Source organism: Lytechinus pictus, chromosome 16 (assembly GCF_037042905.1).
Source record: "Lytechinus pictus isolate F3 Inbred chromosome 16, Lp3.0, whole genome shotgun sequence".
NCBI classification, from domain to species: Eukaryota; Metazoa; Echinodermata; class Echinoidea; order Temnopleuroida; family Toxopneustidae; genus Lytechinus; species Lytechinus pictus.
In genome coordinates this window covers 15,027,113-15,053,871 of record NC_087260.1, presented here as the reverse complement: position 1 = coordinate 15,053,871, position 26,759 = coordinate 15,027,113, and the positions used below count along the sequence as shown (strand labels likewise).

General features: G+C 36.2%; 1 protein-coding gene across 2 annotated transcripts; it reads right to left on the bottom strand.

Moving 5' to 3' along the window:
• Positions 1 to 889: 889 nt before the first annotated feature.
• On the bottom strand, positions 890 to 26,759 carry LOC129278759 (protein ECT2-like). Of its 2 annotated transcripts, none has more exons than XM_064111036.1 (20): positions 26,648 to 26,759; positions 22,542 to 22,747; positions 21,771 to 21,853; positions 20,590 to 20,769; positions 19,858 to 20,055; positions 18,664 to 18,765; positions 17,853 to 17,952; positions 17,191 to 17,306; positions 15,522 to 15,584; positions 13,368 to 13,614; positions 12,565 to 12,707; positions 10,897 to 11,082; positions 10,241 to 10,351; positions 9,517 to 9,695; positions 8,755 to 8,959; positions 7,998 to 8,115; positions 7,398 to 7,564; positions 6,830 to 6,915; positions 6,105 to 6,291; positions 890 to 5,709 (listed from the first exon to the last, which is right to left on the bottom strand). In XM_064111036.1, exons 2-20 carry the CDS (start codon positions 22,627 to 22,629, stop codon positions 5,617 to 5,619), a joined length of 2,652 nt encoding a protein of 883 aa, XP_063967106.1. In that variant the 5' UTR covers positions 22,630 to 22,747; positions 26,648 to 26,759; the 3' UTR covers positions 890 to 5,616. The 2 variants fall into 2 exon arrangements, with proteins under 2 accessions (XP_063967106.1, XP_063967107.1); XM_064111037.1 differs by having other exon boundaries at positions 4,785 to 5,709; positions 26,290 to 26,709.

Below are 26,759 nucleotides of genomic sequence, written 5' to 3'. Positions count from 1 at the left end.
TCATCATCATCATCATCGCTCGAATAGACTGCATAAGTCAACCATCCATAGGTAATCGCCTAACTCAAAGCATAATGTCAGACCAGAATATGTAAAACATGTGTTTATAAAAATATTTTTTACATCAAATTTTGCCCAAGTGAAACATATTTCTGTGGCACCGAGAGATTCGTCTTGGGCAAAGTCGCATCTACTTCCTTGCCGATGAAGCACATGTTTTTTCATACCTCCTTCTCATAATAAAGTTGTTTTCTCCACTTTCACTTCTTCCCTCGACATACTTAGTTGTTCCCTTGAGATGTAACTCGTTACCATGACTTGGTTGGTCCCTCGACTTATCACTTGCTCCCAAAGACTTCCCTCCACTGAGTTACTTCTTCCTTCGACTTACTAAGTTGGTCCCTCGACTTATCCAGACAAAAAAAACATTTAAACATGTGTATATCTCACCCTGGTTTTAACAAAATGATTGAAAAAAAACAAGTTACCTGAAATTACATTGATCCAATAACCAGATTTGTGTAAGTTTTATGAAATAGAGACACATAGAGATGATTTCTGTCAATAAATTACGATTTTGTAAAGAATTTTTTTTTTTTTTAAATTTTTTTACAAAAACATATTTTAAAAATAAAAAACGTACTGCCGTATTTTGGTTGCAAAAACGTAGTAAAAACGCCAAAAACGTACTGGTTGGCAGATCTGCTTATCACTTGCTCCCAAAGACTTCCCTCCACTGAATAACTTGTTCCCACAACTAATATGCCTATTCTAAGTCAAATTTCACAAAAGTCTTGAACTATATCTGTAATTGTGCGAGATTTGACTTTCCATTTCTACATCAACACAAAGACAAACTCACTAACAATAAAAGACAGAGATGACCTAATCACATTATTACATACAGTTACATATTTTAATTACATTTGAATGTAGATACTATCAACAGAAATACAAGACATAATTTACATCTACATGAAAAACAAATGAAGAGACCATCTATTTTAAACCAATTCAGAAGATAATAAGCATAGTACAAAATGAAGTCAGTTATAATGTATTTCAGTATATTGTCATAGGGTCATAGTAAAGCATTTTATAGAATGGATTAACGAAATGATTATAAAGTAAATGACTGGGGGGGGGGGGGGTTATAGGGAAAAGGGTAGTCTAGAAGTGTATAATATTTGATGATTAATTCCCCCATATCTAGCTTAAAATTTGATTTAAGTACAATGTCACTAAAAATACTTACACCACATGTACATCACTGTAAATTATTCAGCATTTTTTTTTCATTTTAAAATTTCAGCCATTATAAATGGCAAATTACAAGTGTGTCATTGAAATAGTTACAATTTGCAATAAATATTTTGTATGATTAAATCTCTTTTGAGTATAAATCAAGTTAATTTTCTTTAATAGTCATAGAATAGTTTGTTTTATATTAATATAACTGGAGCCAATCTGCATATCTTCATACATGAGTATTTGTTGCTCATATATTCATAATCAAGACCAAATAAAATGCTGAAAAACCAGACTAAATACAGGTAAATAGCCCTTATCACTGTTTGATCTACAAGAGAAAACCCAAAAGAGTAGTTTATGCAAAATATTGATTAAAAAACATAAAATACATTGGATTAATATTTGACTTCACAAAGTTCTAACTTTTTTAGAAGTGTGATTGATTAGAAATTCCAAGACCTGGCAAAATATGAATTTCTTTTAAGCCCCACAAAAAATTATCACAAATGTTACAATGCCATTTTTAGATCCAAACAAAGACATTAGGACACTAGAAAAATATCTATGTATATATCAACTTTCTAAATTTGGTTTCACCATTTCCTGAAAGAAAAGTCAATTTGAACCAGGAAAAGCAAGGTAGAAGTGAAAGAAAGGCAAAAAATAGCAAAAAAGGTAAAGGAGAAGTCTGCAAAAAAGCATATAACATGAAGAAGTTTTAGTACTGTATAAAAAGCAAATAAAAACGGAAGATAATCTAAGTACATTATTAGAAAGCTTGGTCAAAACAAAGATGGCCGTCATCATTTTTATACATCACTGTCACAACAGGTTGACCATTCAATACTGCAAGTTAATCAAGGCCAATATATTATATCTACAAGGAGCAAGTAATGTATTATTTTACAAATGTACATGAGTTTTTGGCGCAGAAGAATCTCAGAGTAAAAACAAACTCAAAGCTGGAAATAGGAAATGAATGAATACAACAAAAATGAATATAATCAATAAAAGTAGAATGATACACACATGTTTCTAAAGGGAGGAAAATAAGAGAAAATATACCCGATTACTAAAAGCTTTGCTTTTAACTGATACCTTAACATCTATGATCTACCCGACATTGGGAAATAAATTACTAAAATCACAGAAACATTGATGTTCACACTATAAGTGTAAATTATCCCTCACTAATAATTTTATTCTCACCTCTATCAATCTTGTTATGACAAACTTCTATTGTACATGTAATCATGCCTGATTGAATGAGCTAACTTAGAGAAATCATGTTCAGATAGAATATACATGGCATAAATCATAAACAAAACCCTTTTTTTTGCCAGAGCCCAACTAAAATAATAACATTTCAAGTTGTGACTCTTTAATCTGACAAGATGCATAATAAATAGTTTCCTTGTAAATGAATACAATATAGTTCAACATTTCATTTAATTACCAATATCAGCTTATTTCATGTAGATGAAATGCCACCCCACCTTTTAGATTTCAATATATTTTTAGGGCAATGCCAATTTCCAAAAGGGCACATTCTATATTATAGTACAAATGGGGAAAATGAAAAGGGTTTCCAAAATATCAGCGGCCAGTCAGTGTAAGCCGATTGAGGCTGATCAAATAAACTCAATCCTGTTACCGGTGAAACAGAAATTCAACCAATCTTAAATTCAATTATAACTTTCTCTCTTGCAAGGGACTCACGGCTGATAGGAATCGTAAGATTAATTGCAACTTTAATGTTACGTGATACAGAAGAATCTTGAGAACTTGGAGTTGACATTTTTTAAACATCAGTCATAATGAATTCAAATAAATAGCTGCCCTGAAAGGGTCTTTTGAATTACGAGTAATAGACAATTTTGTGGATAGGTCAGTAATATATATATTTTTTTAATCGTCAAGAGAATGACAAAAAGCAGTGGAGTGCATGAAGCCTCATTAAAATTCAAAGAGCAAAATAAATACCGGGTAAATAAAGCAGGAATGCAGTCTAAACACACATAGGTGTACTGTGTAACCAATAAGAATTGAACATTTCCGTTTGCCCAAATAGACTGCAAAAATCACTGCAATTGCAGGCAGAGCCACAGATGAAGGTAGCGATCAATTATAGGTTAACAAAAAAAAAAGCGATTACGACATGCCATGCATATTTCAGAAACAAACTACATGTATAAATCACAAGGTGGGAGTTTAAAGGGGAATGAAACCTTTGGAACAAGTAGGCTTGTGTCGAAACAGAAAAATCAAAGAAACAGATCAACGAAAGTTTGAGAAAAATCGGACAAATAATGAGAAAGTTATGAGCATTTAAATATTGCAATCACTAATGCAATGGAGATCCTCACATTGGCAATGCGACTAGGATGTGTGATGTCACATGTGAACAACTTTCCCTTTGATGGACTATAAAATACCCCCAAAATGTATATTTTTGCTCTTTCCTAGGGTGATACAAACTCTTTATCCATGATGTATTCTTTAAAAATCTGTATTACATGCCCTCCTATAGAAAGAACACATGATCTACTGATAGATGTGATAAAAGAGGAAATTTAAGTGAAATATATACTAAAGTAATGGGGAGATTTGTTCACAAGTGACATCACACATATTTGTCGCATTGCCCATGTGAGGATCTCCATAGCATTAGTGATCGCAATATTCAATTGCTCATAACTTTCTCATTTGTCCGATTTTTCTCAAACTTTCGTTGATCTGTTCCTTTGATTTTTCTGTTGTCACACAAGCTATCTTGTTTCAAAGGTTTCATTCTCCTTTAATAAAGCAGAACGTTCGTAAAGTTACATACGGCTGGAACATGTTCTCTGGTGCTAGGTCAGTTATGTAGGCATGGTAGGGATATATCATTTTAACACAAGAAAGGGTTTACCAGTCATTTGTAAAATCATTCGTAATTTACGAACAGCTTTATGAAACATGGGACTGGATTCAATCACCATTTTGTGCTTTTAAAGGAGAATGAAACCCTTGAAACCAGCTGAATCCATATCAAAGAGAAAAATCAAAGAAACATATTGTTGAAAGTTTGAGGAAGATTGAATAAATAATAAGAAAGTTATGAGCAGTTAAATGTCGAGATCACAAATGCCATGTAGATCCTCCAATTGGCAATGCGACCAAGATCTGTGATGTCACACACTTACAACTCCCTCATTACTTTAGTACTAATTTCACTTATATTCTCACTTTTATAGAGTCTATCACAAGGTGAGGTGTTCTCTTTATGAGAGGACAAGTACAGAGGTTTCACAACATTATATCATTGATGAATCGTTTGTCATATGATTAGAATGAGCAAAAAGAGATGTTTTGGGGTATATTTTCAGTGTCCAAAAGGGGAGAGTTGTTCATCTGTCTCATCATAGATCTTGGTCGCATTGCCAATGGGAGGATCTCCATAGCATTAGTGATCTCGACATTCAAATGCTCATAACTCTTCTATTGCTAGTCCTATTTTACTCAAACTTTTGTTGATCTTATTCTTTTATTTTACCTGCTTTCACAAAAGCTAACTTGCTCCAAGAGTTTCATTCTCCTTTAAAGGAAGAGCTTTTAAAGGAAGAGCTATGTTTACATCATTTTCTCTGTGACAATATACCTGTTTTCTTAATTTGAGTCTGATAAGCCAGGAAATAATGATATTATGTAATTCAAATGGAGATGGTATTTTTGTATTCAGCGCTATATTCAGTACAACTGTCTCTATGCCCAGATGATATGATCCGTAGAGTTAAAATGGACTAGCCCATACTGAATACAAATAAAGTATACAACAATTATCCACCATATATCACATAGTTTGAATGTTTGTTACTTAATATTGAATACAAACCTATCATAAGAAATTAGTTTGTTTTATACAATGCAGATGAATGAGTTAAATTCTCTTTTATCTGAATCTTACACTTTAAAAATAGGAATATTGTTCCTATCATATATAAACTCCACATTTTTCAAAAAACCAATATATATACTTACTGAAAGGGGCACGTTATCGTAATGTCATTATCTTGTGGACTTGTGATATTTACATTGATCATCCAATCTTCCTCCGGAATCATGTGACTCAAAGCTTTTAACAACCAATCAGAAGTCACGAATCTGCATTCATTTCTTGCCTTCATTGTAATGGATTTCAAATTGATTGCCTGGTCGGTGGTAAGTGTACATGTATCAGCTTGGTGTTCACTGATACGACAGGGCTCATTAATTTGGATGTCATTTTGATGACTTAAACATTTTTTTTTACTAGATTACGGTCTCATATCACAACTTCCCTGTGAGTGATGAGCCTGGTTACTTTAGATGTTGAATTTGACAAGTTCACATATTTTTACTAGCTGACGGTCCCATTGTAAGACTCTTCTGTAAGTGACGCGGGGTGAGCGGTGTTCTCCTTGCCAGAGGTGAAAGTGCCTACAAAAAACAAGAAGATATAGAGAGATTTAGGTATAATAAATAGACACAATTAATTAAAGTGAAGCCTTTTGTTAGCAATTGATCATATGTCACCAAAATATCATACCAAACAGAAAAATAGGATTGTCTGTGCAAATGAGAGAAAGAGAAGATCAAAATCTTGTTCAGTTTTGCTTGTCTGTTTTTATTACAATGTCAGATTTTTTTCTATAAATTTAATACATTCATAATTAAAGATTCAATTATGTTTTTAGAGAAATAATTATAAATCATTTATAGTAAATATGTATCATGAATCAATTTTGTAAAAAAATAATAAATAAGCTCAGCACTATAATAACGAATGAGTTAGTTGACTTTTCAGACCAGCGAATGTCTCAATCATTATTCACCTTGAGTGTCATAGTACCCGCTAACCTCGCACCCATCTTGCTAAACTGCTGAGGGCTGACCCCTTCGCCATTGACCATTGGGCTGAAGTTAGATGATACACTGTTGACCGCTCTCTGAATTGACCGCCGGGGAGTCCGGTTGAAAGAGAATGTCCTCGACACTTTCTTGGTGGCTCTCTTTGCAGCTCTATACAAGATAAAAAATGGAATACATGTTTACAGGACACATGACATTCAGAGGAATCAGCCGTAGCACGCTTGAGCAAGAGAGTCAGCAGTGCAATAGACCAAAAACTCAATGTACGTGGCCTGCGCCTACACACTAACTGCTTATCTTTTATTTTACTTTACAATTCAAATCTTTACAGTAGGGCAATTCCATGAAATATGTACGCCCGACCCCCTCTATGTGGGACCTTCATGAAATTTTCTATCTCTGATTTCTTGTTCTTTTGACAGTCTGTAATGCTCTCTAAGGACCATTACTTGGTCAGTTTATGAAGTGAAGTAAGACTTGAGAAAAAGGGGGGTCAGTCATACAAAATTTTATGGAATTGCCCAGTATGAAGAAGATGAGTACTTTCGGGGATAAGCTAATTTTCTAATTTGTAGTTCTCAAAGGCCAACTTTCTGTTTAAACTATTTACAGAGAACCTTCCCTAGTGACTTATCATTGATTTAAGGGTGACTGGTTACATTTGTATAATATACATAGCTCTCCTTACCTCACAGCTTTGTTCTTCCTGCTGACATCAAAGTCACTCTTAGAAAGCTCAAGGTCCTCGGGAGAAATCTTGCACAGAAAATTCTCCTGTAAAAAAATGAAAATACAATATCATGAAAGGAAATGCATACTTTATCACTGGAAAAGGCAGCTAATAGAGGAGCTGAGAAATTAGACAATAAACTAGTAGACTAAGTTGGTTTAGCCATAAAGGTGTTCAAAGATCTTCTAGTAGAACAGGTAGGTTTAGCCATTATGGTGTTAGATGATCTGAGAATTTGACCATCTGTCAGTAGACCAAGTGGGTTTAGCCTTGGCGGTATTAGATGATCTGCAAATAAGTGGGTTTAGTCATGATGGTGTTTGACGATCTGCCAGTGGACCAAGTGGGTGAAGTCATGATGGTGTTAGATATTTTAAAAATTAGACCATCTGCTATTAGATCAAGTGGGCTTAGCTGTGATGGTGTAAGATGTTTTAATAATTAGACCATCTGCTATTAGACCAAGTGGCTATATGCCTCGCAGACACGCGCAACAGTCAATATATGTATGATTACGTATACTTACAGCATCTGTTTTACAAGTTGTGTTGGCCATATGCTGACATAAGATCTTGAGCCATTCCGTCTTACAGCTCTCATCTCCAGACACAGCAAACATGTAGAGACGATCCGTCCTCTCTAGGACGTCCACCATGGGCGGCTTACACAGCAAGGCAAAGGCATTATGGCATTCTATTTAGAAATAAGAAAATTAAAGAAAAATGCTAGTTGTGGTAATAATTTTATCATGAGTTGGAACAGAATCTAATAAATAACCCTGCATTGTTTACATTAATACATGTATAAGATATGTGCCAAAATATTCTGGTGGTAGGTGTGTGAATGCTGAGATATTAACAAAAATAAGATTGACATTCTGGCCAGATGTTAGGTCTTTTGTCAAGCAATGACAATAATAATATACTGCCCCACATGTCCTTATTCATGTTGGGAATCTTCAGTGTGATCATTTTTCAGCTTTTATTTCATTATTTCACAAATTTATGGATATGTAAATCAGACCTACAATGTAACTTGATTTTAAAAACTTTCAAACCAAAAGGCTCTATTTCTTTAAAAATTCCGAGTATATCCCCCTACCAATCTCTTAGATGTGATTCCTTACCGTCCGTTTCAGTGATGTCGAGAACTCTTCTGATATAGGACAGATTTAGGAGCTCTATGTGTTTGAAGGTCTTCTGAGATGTTTTTGTGTTACCATGCTTTACTCGCTTCTTACAGATCTGTAACGATAACAATGGTAAACAAGAGATCAGTCATTCAAAATTCTGGTCTGGATCTACTAATGATAATATTCCGTGTTTATAATGCTTATCACATCAAAAACAACATCACTAAAGCGCTTTATGGATATATTACTACCTCAGTTTCATATAAAGATATTATTTCTCTTCCAACTGATATCAACTGCAGAAAATTCCAGTGCCTTTCACTAAGCCTGCTGTCAGCAAATTGAAACCCACTCCAAAGGGAAGCCGACAGTGGCATTTTCAGTGCAAATGAATAGAAATACACAAAAAAATGCATTTCCCCCCAGATTTCCTTATTTTTTCAGTAAAAAATATCATTAAATTAATTTATAGATGATTGTGTTCCTTGCATCTATTGTGACATTAGAATCAGATACAGTGTATGAGTAAGCACAAACTGTGCAGACAAGGGGCATCTAACTATACAATCAAATTGAAACAAACTCTAAGTGAAAGCCGGGAATAGTGTGCCTCGCGGATTCCATTACTCGGAACAGCGATCTTGGGAGCATTTCATGTAACGAGACGGTCAGTGATTATCATTGACAATTGTCATAAGCTACTGAAATCCTAGCATCTGATTGGCTGAGAGCAACTCCCGGGAGAACTCACCTCGAGTGTGTCGGAGAAGAGGAACATGGTAATACAGATGCCCTTCTCGCCGAACGAGTCTCCCTTCCCGATCTCGGATACGTCGATCTTCGTGATGAAATGACGGTGCGCTGAAAGCAGGTGAGCTGGGACGCCCTCTATCTCATTCATGATGTCAAACATTTGGGTGTGGCCCTCCGTTTTCCGCTTGTCTTCGTTAATTTGTCTAGAGGAAAATGCATTTTATTTCTTAAATAAGTCAAGTCTGCTTTGCAATCACTATTCTATAATACATAAGGTTTCAAATGGGGGAAAGTGCCAAGGAAACTCATTTACATTTGTTTCTGACAGAAAAATATGGCTGGAAATTTTGACAGAAGCAATCGAGTGCTGACATTTGGATATGAACAGGGAGCCTAATTGTTCTATATCTGCTTTTTATTTAGGCTCAAAATTTTTCATATTCTATATTTCATGTAAAATATGTAATCATCTTGAAATGCTTTGCTTTTATAGTATAATTCATATCTACATGTTGTTTGATGTATAAAATGGGGAACAAATAAAAGCTCCTCCTTTTCAAGATTTTCCAGAGCAGAATGATGTGAATCACTGTCATCATTATCACCATCATCATCACCATCACCATCATCATCATCACCATCATCTTCATCATCATCATCATTAGCCATGTTCAGCCCATCGCAAGGTGAAGGAAGGCCTTCCAAAGTTGGTGCCAAAGGTGCCTGTCTTGTGCGACCCCCCCCCCCCCGAATCACTTACTCTGTGACCTTCTTGAGAGCCTCAAGCCCATCTTTGAGATGCCTGTAGTCTGGATGCGAGTCGGTTGTTCTCTTTGACAGATCAGACAGGAGGAGGATCATACTGGGTAACCTCTGGACTGGACGGATTAGGAGTTCTGTCAGGGACTGCCGACCACACTCCGGTTTACTCTGACAAATCTGGTCAAAACAACAGAAAAGGGGAGACTCTGATCAGATTTGGAGATAGCTTGTAACACTGCAGTTATCACTTGAATTATTTCATGCCTTTTTAGTACGTGGTTAACTTATACATAAATCATCACCACCACCACCACCAACATCATCATCATCATCATCATCCTCATCCTCATCATCATCATCATCAACATTATCATCATCAACATTTTCATCGTCATCATCGTCACCACCACCACCACCAACATTATCATCATCATCATCATCCTCATCCTCATCATCATCATCATCAACATTATCATCATCAACATTTTCATCGTCATCATCGTCACCACCACCACCACCATCACAAACATTATCATCATCTTCATCACATTATAATAATAATAATAATAGGCATTTATATAGCGCCATCTATCTAGAAATATTCTATTCCGAGGTGCGTTCTTATTATTATTATTACCCCGGCTTTAGCTTGAGCTGCCTTTCAGCGCTCATGCATTATCAACATCATCATGACCACCACCACCACCAGTATTCTACCCTACCTTGAGGAATGCATGAAACCTAGGCTTCTGTTTATCACACTGCACCACCGTCTGCTTGGCTATCTCAAAGAAGTTTACAAAAGGTGGGTATGCTTTCCCCATATCAGTGGACTGTAGCATGAAAAAATAATTGACGTCTTAATTCCATGATGAATTAGAATGACACCCCCCTCCAAGAAAAAAAAACTTTTCTTTTCATTTGAATATTTTTTCCATGAAACATAATGAAAATTACATTATATTGAGACCCTTGTAATATTGAAAATCTTTGACATCTATTCTGCATGAAATGGTAATCCAATCCCATGCCAGCTATTAGCATATATATATATCCCTTGTCTTACGATTGTTGCATTAAGAGTGTACAGAAAGCAGAAAACGAATAGTTTTAGCCAGATCCTCGGGCATTGTATATTTGTGTAGTATATCAGTTACAAAACAAAAGTTGCACTGTGTCTTTAATAGGCAGCTTCACAAAAGTTGCATCTATTAGAATCTTCAAAGAAGCTTTTCTGCATGTTTCGATTTTCTAAAGCCCTGTTGCTTATCAAATGCTACGGAAGGATTTGACGAGAAAAGATGCTGAATGGGATTCCTGCTCAATGAAGCGACTGAGAGCGGTTCAGACTTCTGTCAAGGCATCTTCAAACACTCACATGTCTCAGGAATATTTGACCGATGCTCTTGTCCTCCGAGTAGTCGTCTATGAGAGCCTGGATGTCGTTCTTGAGCCTACAATGAACGGCATAGATGTCTGGAATACGATTGAAGATGGTCTTGATCTCCTCCTGGGCTAGGATGGGGCCACCGGTCTGCTCTGTCTCCAACGGTTCTTTGAACACCTGAGGTGCAAGAGTTCCAAGAAGATTACCTTCATAGCATGATATACACAGGTATAACATCATCTAGCAAACTTTATTCCAACAGGGAGTGAGAGAACGAGGTTAGAAAATTCCATCAACCAAAAGTTAAGTCATGACGAGGGGACTTACTATCGATTTGATTCACAATGGCTTCATACATGGCTCTTAGGGTAGTCTGAACCTAAGCATAGCAGGGCCCCTGTCTTTCAAAGAGTTATGATTGATCCAATCAATCTTAAATCTATGGAAATCCATCAGTGTCATAATTTTTTTCTACAGGAAATTTGCAAAATGTCCTATGTAAACAAAGGAGAACACACCAAATTCTAAAAAATTAATATCTAGAAAACTTTTTGAACAAACATGCATTCTATATGTTGACTTTGCTGGCCATCCATAGTTGTGATTGATAGGATCAATCGCAACTCTTTGTAAGACGGGGGCCCAGGTATTCAAAATGGAATTATCTTTTGACAGAATGAGAGGTCTTATATTCTGTTTTGATAAATACGTACTAACAAGTTTTGATTGCATATTCAATTAACACTAAATTTAACATAAAAATAAGACGATACCTTGTTTCCAGTAATTTGTTAATGTATACAAACAAAACTGAGCAATGTTTAGGTTGAACAATTGAATGAAAAAAATGTCTAGTCTGCAAAAATGGATAGAGAAAATTTCATGAGCATTTCTATTCATTAGTGAACGTGACCAAGAAAAATTCCTAGGCCCTGTCTTACAAAGAATTGCCATTGATCCGATCAATCATAACTATGGAAAGCCAGCAACGTCATCACCTATGAACCATATTTGCTCAAAATATTTTCGAGATATGATGTAAGTTCATACATTCATTGATTTCTTGAAAAGTCAGTGTGCTTCTCTTTGTTTACAAAGGACATTGTGCAATTTTTTTGTAGAAAAATGATGACATCAATGGATTTCCATACAGATGATATTGATTGGATTAATCGCAACTCTTTGTAAGACGGGCCCCTGGTGTAGAGCTTTCCAAAGTTGAATTGCTTGATTTTTCACAATTGTAAATTGTAGTCAATGCAATCAATTGTAAAGAAATGTTCTACGATGATTGCTAAGCTTTGTGTTACAGGCCCCAGATCTAGGAGTGTCATAATCATTGGGATATCAGGGAGCCTGAAGAAGCATCCAAAGGCCCGTCTTACACAGAGTTGTGATTGATCCTGATCCGATCAATCGTAACTATGGAAAGCCAGCAAAGTCAACATAGAAAATGCATGTTTGCTCAAAAAAATTTCTAGATATGAATGTATATCCATAAGTTCATTGATTTCTTGACAGTTCGGTGTGTTCTCCTTTGATTACAAATGACATTTTGCACATTTCCTGTAGAAAAAATTATGACACTGATGGATTTCCATAGAGTTACGATTGACTGGATCAATCGTAACTCTTTGTAAAACGGGGCCCAGTACTTACAGTGATGATGGTATCTAAGATCTTCACATAGTTGATCTCAGTCTGTAGCAACTCCATGACTGTCATGTGTCGTTTTGATAGGGGCTGCGCTGGTACGGCTGGCTTCTTGGGGGTTTCTGTCTCCATAGGGGTACATGGTTCAGCTACAAAACAAGAAATTGACAAATAAGGAATATCAGAAATCAAAATCATATTTATTTTTCTTCATGATGATTATTGGCTGTTTTTTTTTTTTTTTTGGGGGGGGGGGTTCTGTCTCCATAGGAGTATATTGTACAGCTAAAAATAAGAAATGGAAATAAGGAATATCACAAATCAATCAAATTGATTTTTCTTCATGATTATTATTTTATATATTTTTTTTTTTTTTTTTGGGGGGGGGTCCTGGCTCAATAAGAGAATGGTTCAGCTATAAAAAAAATGGAAATAAAAAATATCAGAAACCAATCATATTGATTTTTTTCAGGGTCATTTTTTATATCCATTCTGCAAATGAAATAATACAAATACTTACAAATCAGAGACTTGACGAAACCTAATAGAAATTAACCACAGGAATGCAAGGGGCAGATACAGTTAACAAAAAGCATTCTACCCCACTTCCAGTGGCTATAAACATCTAAGAATGATACATATATGTTATTTCAAAATATATTTGAATAAAAAAAAAAAAAAAATCACCTGAAGTATCAATACAACTCTACCCATTATGATGATTGGAAAATTATTACTAATTCAGACACTGCTTGCTTGAATCATGGTTTAAAAGCTTCCTAACCCTCAATACAAGTGTTCTATCATACCTGCTAGTGCTGCTGAGCTGTTAGGTGTCTGACTGTAGTCAAGGATGGACGAGGCCGAGATGGACATGCAGCTAGCGCCCTCATTGAAGCTGGATCGTCTCTTCTGCGCAGGCATGGTGGGAGTTTCCATGTGGTCGGTGTCGCAGCTGAGAGCGGCGATACTGTCCTTGAGACGACGTTTGCGGGTGGACTTGGGTCCACTGAACATTAGGGTGGGCGTGCCATGGAGAGAGGCCGGGGTGGATTGCTGTGGGAAAAAAATAATGTCCAGTCAATAGTAGACAATAATACACAGGATCGAGGGCATAAGTAAAAAATATACACTGTACAAGGTATCAATCGAACAGTTCAAACCCACCAAGGACATTTTGGACTGTTTCAAAGGTAACAAGTTTGCGCCATGGGTTAATAAGGCCCAACTAATGTTAAAAGAAAGAAAATAAACTAAGCAACTATCAGGCTACGTGCACCATGGCCAAGAGACCAACACAAGGTGGTGCACTTACACTTTGCCCTTACAACATCGAATCATCATTATAATACTAAAACAACACACTGGCGTTGGGTAATCATTCTAATGCCAGAGCAAAATGGTGTGTATTATATATTTCATAGGATAGTGATGCAGGCCTGCCAACATTTGAAAAGAAAAAAAAGGAGTCCTATTCCAACGGTACAAATTTTTCTGCTCGATGTCAGTTGTGTCTCCCTCACTTATTTTCATTTACATTTAACAGACCTGCCAACCTCAGGGAATGAAAAATTGTATTCTGTGATTAAATACAAACTGTATTTTCCCCCAAAAAAGTGTATTTCATAATAAAATGCGTGGCGCACTCGCTCATCGCGGTGCTCAAGCTGCATGCAAGCTAAAATGCGCACTGCTCTTGCAGATGAAAAAAAAAACATTGAAACATGTGTATATCTCACCTTGGTTTTAAACAAAATTATTGAAAAAAAAACAAGTTACCTGAAATTACATTGATCTAATAACCATATTTGTGTAATTTTTATGAAATAGAGACATATAGAGATGATTTTTCTCACTAAATTACGATTTTGTGTTTAAAAAATTTAAAGAAAAAACGTACTGCCGTATTTTGGTTGCAAAAACGTACTAAATACGCCAAAAACGTACTGGTTGGCAAGTCTGATTTAAACGTTGAGAAATTAGAGATGTTGAAAAAATATATTAGTCTTACACCCATTATACCCCACCACACAGATACATAATTATATGGGCTTAATTATTTTTTATCGTAAATAAATGGAAAAATGGAGTGCTCCTCTTTTTGGTTGATAAAAGATCTCAAAAACGGGGTAACTCCTGGAAAAAAAGGAGTAGTTGGCAGGCCTGGGGGCCGTTTCAGAGCGACTGGTGATCATTTCTTATGCGCTAAACCATCGCCAATGAATATACCATTTACCACAAGAAAGGATCACCAGTTGTTCTTAAAGTCGCTCCTAACTTACGAACAGCTTTATGAAACACCCACCTGGTGACGTGGATCCATATCATTTGATAACTCATCCTCATCTCCAAAACCATGATTGGTCAATACAATAGTACAAGTTATTAGTACCAGTCATTAGCAAATTGGCCTATTAGCTAAAATAAATGACTGGTCATGTGATAGATTCCAGCCAATCATTTGATTAGGATCCATATTACCATTTGATAAGCAGGTAATTTTTGCAAATTGGGTCCTGACTGGAGCAATGGCGTAGGAACCCCATACATCACCGCTCGATGGAATGATGAAAAATTAAGGGGCAAAATTCTAAACAAATACGGCGGCCTGCACCAAATGGGACTACAATGTAAAAATACGATTAATTGCAAAGGCTGCTTGAGCAAAAGCTTGAGTAAGACCTAAAAATCATTATAATAATAATAGCCAATTTTTATATAGCGCTTTTCCCAGAATGGCTCAAAGCGCGTTACAGCATATTATTACCCCGGTCATTGGATTCATTTCAATCCTGCACGAAAAGTGCACAATCTGCACTCCCTGGGGAGCATTCCTTGCATTCATCGCAGCCTCATTATGGCGCTGGCAAATTCAAACATACAATATCTTTCGCATCCTATCCTAATTATCATTATTATCATTTTTTTCTGAAATCAAGAATGAAATTCATTCAAGTACTTACCATTCTGAAGGTATATAGATTTTCCTCCGCTCTTGCGTCCATTTGAATACTGGCCCAGAACCACTAAGAAAAAAAAAGGAACATAAACAAATCAAACATTAATTCATTCATTAGGGTAAAAAAATTACCAAAATGATGTCTCTATGCAGTGAAACATTCAGTGAAAAGTTACACTTTGACTATCAATCCAGCATTTTCTTACAGGAAGTGGACGGCCGTCAGATGGTAAAACGGTCTATCTCGAAAATCGCTGTTCTGAGAAAAATGACTTTAAAGTGTAGAGGTTTGAGCTTTTTTATGAGACGGAAATAATACATTTTTAGCAATGGGAAAAGAAGAAGCACAATAAACACTAATAGCTGAAGAATTTTTAGCTTATTTGGGGTTTTAGTTATTAAATAAATGAGATTTTTGTGTAGATAGACTGTTTAACCACAGCACATGTATACACTCATACTACACATCATAAGATAGTAGAATGGTCTATTTTCTATATAGACCATTTTACCATCATACCCCAATGCACAACATTCTTCAGCGATTTTCGAGATAGACCGTTTTACCATCTGACGGCCATGTGACGTGGCGGTAAACTGGTCTCACTCGAGGATAGACCATTTTACCATCTGACAGCAATGATAAAAAAATCTCAATTAAGAAGGTTAAAAGGTTTATGTAAAAGATAGCTCGTTTTACCTCCAAACAATATTACCGACAATGGGCTAACTCAAAGATAGAACATTTTACCATCAAATCTGAAGGAAAAATACAAAAAAGTACCAAGATAGCGGAAAATATCTCTAAATCAAGACATGATGGGATTTTCTCCATAGCAACATTGGAAAGAGCGCCCTCACATTACAAGGAAAGTGAATTTATGTCAAAAAGGTCAAATGTTTGATTTAGACCGTTTTATCATCTGACGGCCGTGGAAGTTTCCTGTGCAGGGTCAATGAGAATTCTGTTTCTGTTAAAGTAAACTCCCTTAGGTACTCGATAGCAACATTGGAAAGAGCGCCCTCACATTACAAGGAGAGTGAATTTACGTCAAAAAGTCAAATTTTCGAGTTAGACCGTTTTATCATCTGACGGTTGTGGAAGGCTCCTGAGCAGGGTCAATGAGAATTCTGTTTCTGTCAAAGTAAACTCCCTTAGGTACTCGGCACACAGCTTCCCACCATATAAACGCCTAGTTTATGTATAACCAACAACATTGGAAAAAAATTTACATCTTAGTTAATTAGTCTAAGTTGCTGACCATATAAATGACAGAATTACAGAATTTTAGAAGTCAACATGTGTTAACAAGCAAAATACATCATTTAACTTCTAAAAATTTTCATGGCGAAGAAGGAGAGTGTAGGGGTTTCACGGTACACAATGCATTCTTTCGGGGGCATGGTGTTGGTCCTGTAAACGACAACCTAAACTCAATGTTTGGATAAGTGTGTTCTTGTCGTCTCCGGGAGAATGAATATACGTCCATGAAAGAATACATGGTATACCTTGAAACTACACTCAAAATACATCACTTTCTTTTCATGAAATATCATGGATAATTTGTCCTCGATACAAAACTAACAAGAATTATCATCATCACATCGAAAATGATGGCAAATATTTTGTCTGATATCGGAGCACTCGGTCTGACTTAGTTGTAAGAACTTACCTCCTGCTTGACCACTTTGATTTTGCTTGGGTAGTCCAAGGCTTGTTCAGCCACTGTGTTCTCGTCAACGACTATATGTGTGCAGGAATCGTTTGCAGTCGATTCTGCGATTCCACCTTGGATGAACAACAACACAAAAGAGAGAAATGAACGAGTGACCATTTTTTTGTAGAAGATTGGATAGAAAGAAGAAGGTTTAAAGAGATTATTGCACTCTTAGTTATCAATGACTATATTGGTACATAGGAGAGAATTTCTTGAAAAGTTTCAAAGTCACAAACTGATCTTTATTATTATTTCACATTTTTCATATATGTGTGAAAAAACTTCTCTTGTATTTTAACAAGTGAATTACAGCAACAATTCTCATTTACACATGAAGATTCATCCGTGGTTTTTTTTTTCTTGGAGCAGAAATTTGGAACAAAACTTTGGGGTAGGACATATCATTTTTTTTAATGAAAAATTTATTCTTTATTTATCTTTAATAGTTTGTCATTGCGGTTCATTTCAAATTTTTACCTTGCTAGAAAAATGCTACACTATCAATTTCAGACCAGAATAACCCTTTGAAGATTAATAATGTTAATGACTGCTTGTGTTGCACAGTTGAGCACAGACCTACTGTCACTAGAGGTTAGGATTAATACCATCCAACCTACCTTGTGTTTGTGTAACTTCCTCCATGTGCTTCTGATCTTCTTGCGTAAAGCCAACAAAACCAAGTGTACATCCAAAGAACGGAGGCATCTTATATTTCAACTGGCAAAATAAAACAAGGAAGATAACAAAGAAACTTATTGAATGTGTTTTGTTGCTTGGTTATTTGTATCTCGTCTTCCTGAAAAAAAAGCAATGCTCAAATGTGTTTCATCTACTCTTTGAATGGTTGGAGACTTTTAAAAACTACTATCGATTTGGTTCAATTGTCACTTCATCAACCCATCATTTGGGCTAACTGTCACTTGGTCTAAATTCCTGGGGCCCTTAACACGAAGCTCAACAATGATCATTGATAATTTATTCAATGATTGACTACATTGACTACAAAGTACAATCAACCGTGAGAATCAAGCCTACAATTAATCTCTAACTTTTGTGTAAAAGGACCAAGATAGTCTTACTTCCACTTTGACCACAAACTTTTTTTGCATTTTGTCATATACACTGAACATATTTGCTTCATTAACAGTTCATCAGAGCATTTACCAGTTGATTATTGCATTAGATCAAGCAGATACTAGACTAAGTGGATATAAGTCGCACTGAACAAAATTAGATAAAATGGTAAATGGGATTAGTGACAATTAGAACAAATGGTTAATAGTAGACAAACCGATTGTAGATGAGCTAGGATTGGTCAATTTGGGAAGAGAACAAACGGAAAATAGACATAGTGGGTGGAGACCCAAGTGGCAATTTACTGATCAAACTAAATCAAAAAAAAAAAAAAAAAAAAATCACGAAACTCACCATTTCTTCTGATGTCGCACCGCAATCTTGCTGATGTCGTCTATCCCACGTAGCGTGGATCCATTCTTTGGTCATGATCGGAGTGCCTAAACTAACAGCAACCTAAGAATAAGCAGAGAGTATAGAGATAATGAAATCAAAGATTTTAAGAGCGCAGGAACTATAAATCAAATAGCCATGTTTTCAGTTTTTGATTCTTAATTGTTCATTGATGGTGCTTTGCTTTTTTCCAGAGCTAACTATTCCGGTGTTTTGGGGCTACACAGCACAAAAAAATGCAAGATCACCAAGTATTAATTTCGCTTTGAAAGATGGGATCTTTAAAAGCAAAGAATCGTTTGAGCTGCAAAAGTTGTGACCGTGTCGATAACACTCAAATGATGGTTGTCTTGAGGCATTTCTCTTATGTGACACGAGTCTCATCTCAGTCTTGGTCTCTGTCTCAAAGCGAAATGTTACAAGACTCAGAGGCCAAGATATCGGCAAGACACCGAAAAGGAACTAAATTTTGGCGAGTTAATCTCACTTCTTTACTTTAATCCCTCAATGTTTGGGTGTTTTGAGACATTATCTCTAGACAAAGATTGTGTGATGAATTGTCTCGGCTGATTCTGGAGACAAGTATTTCTGTCTTTGTCTCAGTCTTGATGATCATAATTTTGGTCTGTCTTTGTCTCGCCCGAGACCGTTCTAAATCAAAATCCTAGAAAACTCAAAATGTGTGAAAAAAAGACTTTCTGATTACCGGACTTTACAGATACCATTTATGAACAGGTCTTGTAACAAAAAGTTGCAAATACATTTCACAATTGTTGATTCCAATTGTGTGCTTTAAGTATGTATTCAAGGACCTGTCACCTAAAGAGAAAAAATATTCAAAATAATTTCAAACTTTTTGCAAATGTATTGCAAAAAACACTTACCGTCTGCAATCAATTGAGAAATTGAATGTATTTTTAAATATTACAGGACACAAATCAATTTCAAAACTGCAACTGATTGGATTTGATTGCAGTGTCAAATCTTCATAAAAAGTGTACCCAGGACGAGTTTCATGAAAGGACTTGTCAGATGTTTTTACAGATGATTAAACAGATTCACCTATGGAATCAATCATGAAAATCGGTCCGACATAAAATCAATTGTAAGTTTTCGGCGATTGTGCACCGATGCACAATTCATCATTCCACCTACCCTGTATTTCTCACTGCTGGATGAGTTAGCCACGAGATGCGTGACGCGAGGACCGTAGTCCTTGCGGATGCTACCGGCCATGTTGTGAACCAGGACGACCAATTGCTTGATTTCAGCCTTGTCCAAGAACCCTGTGAAGCAGATGACCAGCTTGTCCATGTGCCGACAGAACAGCGGTCTCGTCACACAGGGAAGATGCTGAACAAATTATATAAAAAGAATGGTTACAGTACTGCATTTGCTGCAAACTGCACATCAAGGATGTATGTTTTGTTATCAACTCTTTATCATAGAAGTCAAGAATGAACTCACAGAAATAATGATTACTTAATATAATCTCACCTTAACAAGAAAAGATGTTGTAAATTCCAGTCATCTTGTATTCATGGGATAAGGATTCATGTAAAAATGACATACCACATGTCTTTGGCAAAAGTCCCTTACAAAATGTGATTAAAACAAATGATTCTGTATTAGACTGTCAAGTTTCAATTTCTAGTTCAAACATTCTGGTATTTCAGCAGTCATATAAACAACCAACATAGAAGTATTAAAAATCAAGGTATTTAAACAAAAACATATCACAATTTAGTATTCACATCATTTGATATAATTCATTTAAGTTTCCACTTTTATGATCATAATTCAATGATTACAATCTAAATTGAGGAATTTTATTTTAATTAGACAGCATTTTAAATATTACTACAATAAAGGAATAAACCAACCAACCTCATCTGTAGCTGCACTCTGTAATATTGCCGTGCTGCCTAGAATGTGACGGTTTTTATTTGACAACGATTCAAAAATTTCTCCTTCAAACTCTGACATGACGAAGACGGTCTCCGCCTGCTCATCTTGGACGGTATATTCTTGCCCGGTGTCGGAGAACACGTAAGGCATCTTCATTTTCTGCAAAACGGAGAAATAGGCAAGAATTCTTTACAGATAAAATCTCAAAAAGAGCGCAAATCTCCAAGTCATTTGTTTGTAGGTACTAAACAGAGGGCTGTGGGTTCCAATACCAGCCATGGCTTGTTTTCCTTCAGCAAGACATTTATCCATATTGTGCTGCACTCCACCCAGGTGAGGGGCATGGGTTCCTGGCAGGATTAATTCTTTGAATTCACTGAGCGCCGCAGCTGAAGAAACAGCAACTTGAGTTAAAGCCAGGGTAAAAATAGCTGCGTTGTATCCTCTGGGGAAAAGTGCTAGAAAATCCAGCTATTATTACTCACAAACAGCTGAGGCCAAAAGTTTACATACACCCATGGAATTCAGTGAAATTTGTTCACTTGCCAAAAATAAAATTTACTTAATCTTCAGAAATATCAAGACTACCATGCCGAATTTGGTATCAAATGAAAAAGCGTATTAAGCTCTTTCACATGAAAGGGATGACGTTGGGACTAAAGTATATTTTAGGTGGAATTTCCTTTGAAAAAAAAGGCAATATTCGTGCCAAATATATTCTATTGTTTGTTATATTTTCAAACATCGTTTCACAGAAATATATTTATGTCAAATCTATGAAGTATATCATATTTTCTATCATGATTTGTCACCACTGAACTAAAAAGTGTAATCAGAAATGTTTGTGTTGAAAGTAACTAGCACAAATATGAAAGGTTTTTGTCCTAGTTTTTATTTTTAATTTGTCTAAAATATGATTTTTTTGGCAAAAAATGACACCTAAATGTTTTTGAGCTCCTGATGACAAAGCGATGTGATAAAGGGGCATGACATACTTATTTGTTTGATATCAAATTCATCATGATAGCTCAAATATTTTATTATATACAGTAAATTTCATTTTTGACAAGTGTCAATTTTTCTTTGAATTTCCTGGGTGTATGTAAACTTCTGGCCTCAACTGTACATACTTATCTCATAGATAGAGATGCCATACTCACTTGTAATGCATGATGTAGCTGGGTATGATCTTTTAGCTTGGCTCCTATCAAACAAAACCTTACATCCACAGGAGTCAATGAACCTAATAAAGAAAAAAATCATCATAGAAAAATAAATAAATTTATAGATTTGTAAGTTGAATTGCATGAAAATAAATGAAAACTATGGCTATTGATTTCCAATTCTGTATTTTGGTCAGTGGGCCAAGGGTGTACTCCACAAGTATACAGTGTATTTTCCTGCAAATATGAAGGTTTTAAAATTACAATTCAATTGTTATTTCAAATGACAGCATCTATCTAACTTAAAAGAAAGGTGGTAAATTTCTTTATAAATGTGAATAAAATAGAGCTATTCAAATATCTTATTACATTAAGGATACTAATAACAAACCACCCCTTTATGGTGGGGGATGGGGTAATTTGATTAATTAATGCGAGATTGTGAATTTAATAATTCTATTCATGAAATTAATAATTTGTACCGAACCGAAGAGTGTCAACATTCTACAAGAAAATCTGCACATTTCTAAAAATGTTATAACTACAAATGAACCTGTACACCACAAATTTCATTTGGATTTTAAAATCAATTTTTACACAACACAATTGTAATATAATTGACCCTTTCTTGTGCTACATGGCAAATGATATATCCCTATTCTGACTTAGCAGTTTAGCACAGGTCGATGAACATGTTCCAATTGTGAGTAACTTTACGAATAGCTTTATGAAAGCAATGAAACCCCACCTTGCCATCTTCATACTCACTTGTTCTTGTGGTATCATTCATGGTTGATGTACTGAATGTCGTACTGCAACTCAGCTGAGAATCTGTCACTTCCATGGGTCCAGCCATTGTCCAAATCAGTTCTTCTTCAAATAATGATGTTAAATTAAACTTCAAGGCTCAAGATACAGGAAATCCTTGATGTCCTTTTACTCGGAATATAAACAGTAATCAGGGTGTCAAAATCCTAGATTAAAAAAATCAAAGAAAATATTTATAATAATTAAAACATGTCATTCATATGTTGGTAAGAGCAGAAAAGACAGAACCAAACTTTTTTCTGACAATCCAGGAAATAATATTGTTGACCAAATTTGATTAGCATTGTTGGTCATCATAGTTAAACAACTACACGTACCACGGTTCTATGCTTTTCAAGAAAACAAAATTCCCTGATTTTTCCCAGTCGAATGTATTGCTGTACACATGAGTGACCATTGACCAAATTATTTTCAAACACCCCCTAAACGAGTTTTCCTGTCTGCAACATAACCCCCTAAACAAGTTTTTTTGCGGGCTTCATTTACACATTTTGGCTCCTAAACAAGTTGTCGTCAGAATTATGACCCCTAATGCCTAAACAAGTTTTGTCTTGGGCCCAAACACTTTTCAGAAATGAGGAGGTAAAAGCCCCGGGGAAAAAACATACCCTTAAATACGTTTGACCCCGCAATTGACCATTGACCAGTCTTTCAAAACCACCTTTTTTTTCTAATCGGTGTTTTTGATACCCTCAAAGACTAACGAGTGCACGCGCGGCCCTTGTCCAAAACTAAAAAAACACCCCTTTAAACGCACTTTCTTTGGTCACGCATGTGTACAGCAATATATTTGACTGGGGGGTTGGGGGATACTTAGCAGGGAATAATTTTGCTTTACAAATTTGAATAGCATTTTTGGTCATAAGAGAAAAGTTCTCAACTAAGTAATGTACAGTCCTACATGTATGTAAAAATATGCTATACAAAAGACTTTATGCATAACAGTCTTCCAAAAATTGTGATGCGATACCAGGAAAATTATTCCAGGCTGCTTAGCATACATGTATGTATGTGCCGCAGTCGAGACCCCCATTTTCAGCCTAAATTTCCGTTCCAGAGCATCACCAATTTAGAAAGTCATAGAAATTCTTATTTTTTCCCGTTCCAGAGACCCTCAAATTTGTGGTTTCTCGTTCCAGTGTGCGCCCATCATGAACTACTCAGCCGGTCAGGACGGCGAACTCGATCGACGAGGAGTCATGTGAGTTTAATGTGGTCAGTTCCGGAGCAATGCATTTTTAGCTATTTTATTGATTCAAGGGCAGTTCCGGAGACCCCCATTTTATTTTTAAAGGCCAACATTTAGTTCAAGAGCCCCATGTTTTTTACTTTGGTGTGGCACACTATTATCATGTTTCGAATAGCCCCCCGGTAGACACCATCTATTCATATCACCCATTTTATCTGCCATTTATTTAGTACTGTAGATCTAAATGCTGGTATTCAGAATGCTCTCACTCATAGTCAGTCACACAATACACTAAGTGACTAACCCAGGGAGCTCCGGCCCGCGAAGCGGGCGGGAGCCCAGGAGTCGTCCATGTAATACTAGTCAAACATATACTCTCCAAAATGGGGTCTGAATAGCACTTCAAATAAAAGGGGAAAAAATAAATTATGCACTTACCTCGATTATATGGATGAAGGTCTATCGTGACACAGCTATCCTGACATCGAGGCACAAACTGGACCCTCAAAAAAAGGAAAAGTTGTTTCTCGTTCGTTTTCCTTCTGTCAAAATTAAAATCAATATGGCCGATCGATACCAAAACGAACGGGACATAGACGTCTAACTTTTTCTTTTTTTGAGGGTCCAGTTTGTGCCTCGATGTCCGGATAGCTGTGTCACGATAGACCTTCATCCATATTATAATCGAGGTACAGGTAAGTGCATAATTTACTTTTCCCCTTTTATTTGAAGTGCTATTCCGACCCCATTTTGGAGAGTATATATGTTTGACTAGTATTACACGGACTTCTCCTGGTCTTGTGGGGACTAAGACAGCTGGCAGCCGTCTGTTTCGAGGAGTTTTTAAACATTTTTTTATTTTTTTAAATTTCTCCTTGTACACAGACGGCTCGCTATCGTGCAGCCACCATTAGGGGACTTACAATGCAAAATCCCCCCGACGGGGCTCATCGATTTTTGTCTTTATTTCATAAAAGTATTGAAAAAGAATTGTAATTTGTACCAAATAAAAATAGAGATTATTCTGTTTTTTGACATACTTCGGCTGTCGCGCAACTTCACTTCCTTGTTTTATCCGAACTTAAGTACATAAACATATGCCATGGCCATTGACTCGATTGAGTCCCCTGTACTGGCTGTACAGATCGCGCTAGAACTTCGGTCTCTGTATTTGGTGAGTGGAGCCAACGGATCGAGTTCAGCGGAACAACCAACATAACACTACAGAGACCGAAGCTTTTGGTCTAACTTGTAATGTTAGTGGGGACTACACGAACCATCGCCTGGGTTGAGGTAATTCACGGTTATTGTTGACTTGTCTTTCTTTGTCGGACGTAGTGATTTCCAATTTGATTTTAGAACAAGAAGCTTAATAACTTATTAGGGTGTCTGGAGAAATTTTTTTTTTTCTTATTTCAAGAAAATATCACATTTTCTTTGTGAATTTGAAGAGAAATGACCTTCAGACTGACAGAAATGTAACATTTTTGAAAAAAATCCAATTATTGGCTGCAAAAAAGAAGAATGAAATTAGGTAAATTTTCAGCATTTCTCTGCCATAGACTGTGTAGTTAAGAAATGGACACACACAAATCCAAATTTTTAGCTTCCGAGAGCTGTTATAAATTTATTATTAATGCCAAAAACTTGTCCATAAAGAGTCCAATAGGATTTTTTATGCTCTATCTGATGGTATGATTTTTATAAAGATTTGGAAACCAGATCACAATGAAAAATTGCGACAAAGTGAAAAAAATTGTGCAAAACAGAAATTTCATTTTCCCATAGAAAATGCATGGAGAAATGGCAATCTCTACACACACAAAAATAAGGGTTTGCAATTTATCTCTAAATCCTTATTTAAAATGATCATATAAACTTGTCCTTACTGTCAAAAGAAGCCCCTGAATTTTCTCTTTCCATACATGCCAAACACAAGTTAATAATCAATTCAGATCACATTTTTCTAGTAAGTAGTAGCCAACGGAGGCAGTGTAGCTCAGTCGGTTAGGGCGCCTGTTCCGGAAAAGATCGTAGATCTCAACGTGCGTGGGTTCGAGTCCCGCAGCATGCCGGAAGACGTCTAACAATAAAACTGATGCTAGCGTTGTGTGTTAGCGTGCCTCACCGCTGTGTTCAGTGCGGGTGTGAATGCAGTTGGAAAACACTCCGTCCATCGGAAAGGACGCAAATGTTGGTCCCGTGTATAGGAGAGTCACAACCTATGCACGTTAAAACCAATACACTCTTCGTCAAAGAGTAGGGTGTTCACCCGGTGTATTGCACCTGCCGGTCCCCGGTACTACAATACTGCAAGAATCTTCAGGATTGAAGGAGGCAGTGTAGCTTGAAGAAGAAGAACTTCCCCGAAAAAATGTGCCATATTTTCCCCTGAATTAGCCTGTTTTATGCCGACAGTGACACTTTTCAGTGTGGCTTCAGACACCCTAAACTTATAATACTTAGGGCCTATATAGGCCTACTTAATTAACTGCCTACCGATGCGATTTTCAATTTGATCCGATTTAAAACATTACAGCATTTGGCCTTCAAGTTCAGGCATCATGTTATCCAATTCCAAGTTTTAATCCCCAGTGCTCACGTTCATTCACATCATTCATGCCATGCCCATGGCGACGTTATTCCAACCACAATACACAAAAACAAACGACCGGTCCCACACGTAAAAAAAAAATCCAGATCAGATTCATTGCCACTTCATTCAGACAAACATCTGTGAAATAAGTGAACTAAAACTCATTTAAATTATGAATTACAAATGTATTTAACACTTATTCATCAGCCATCATAATGCATATTGGAAGAGTAAGACGTAAATGATAAAACAAAGACAAACCTGTCAATCGCCTTCAACTCTTTCCTTTGCACGCATCGATTGCTGCCATGTTTTCCGCATTCAAACTCGCCGCTAATCCCGAAATCAAGCGATTTGATTGGCTGATTACAAA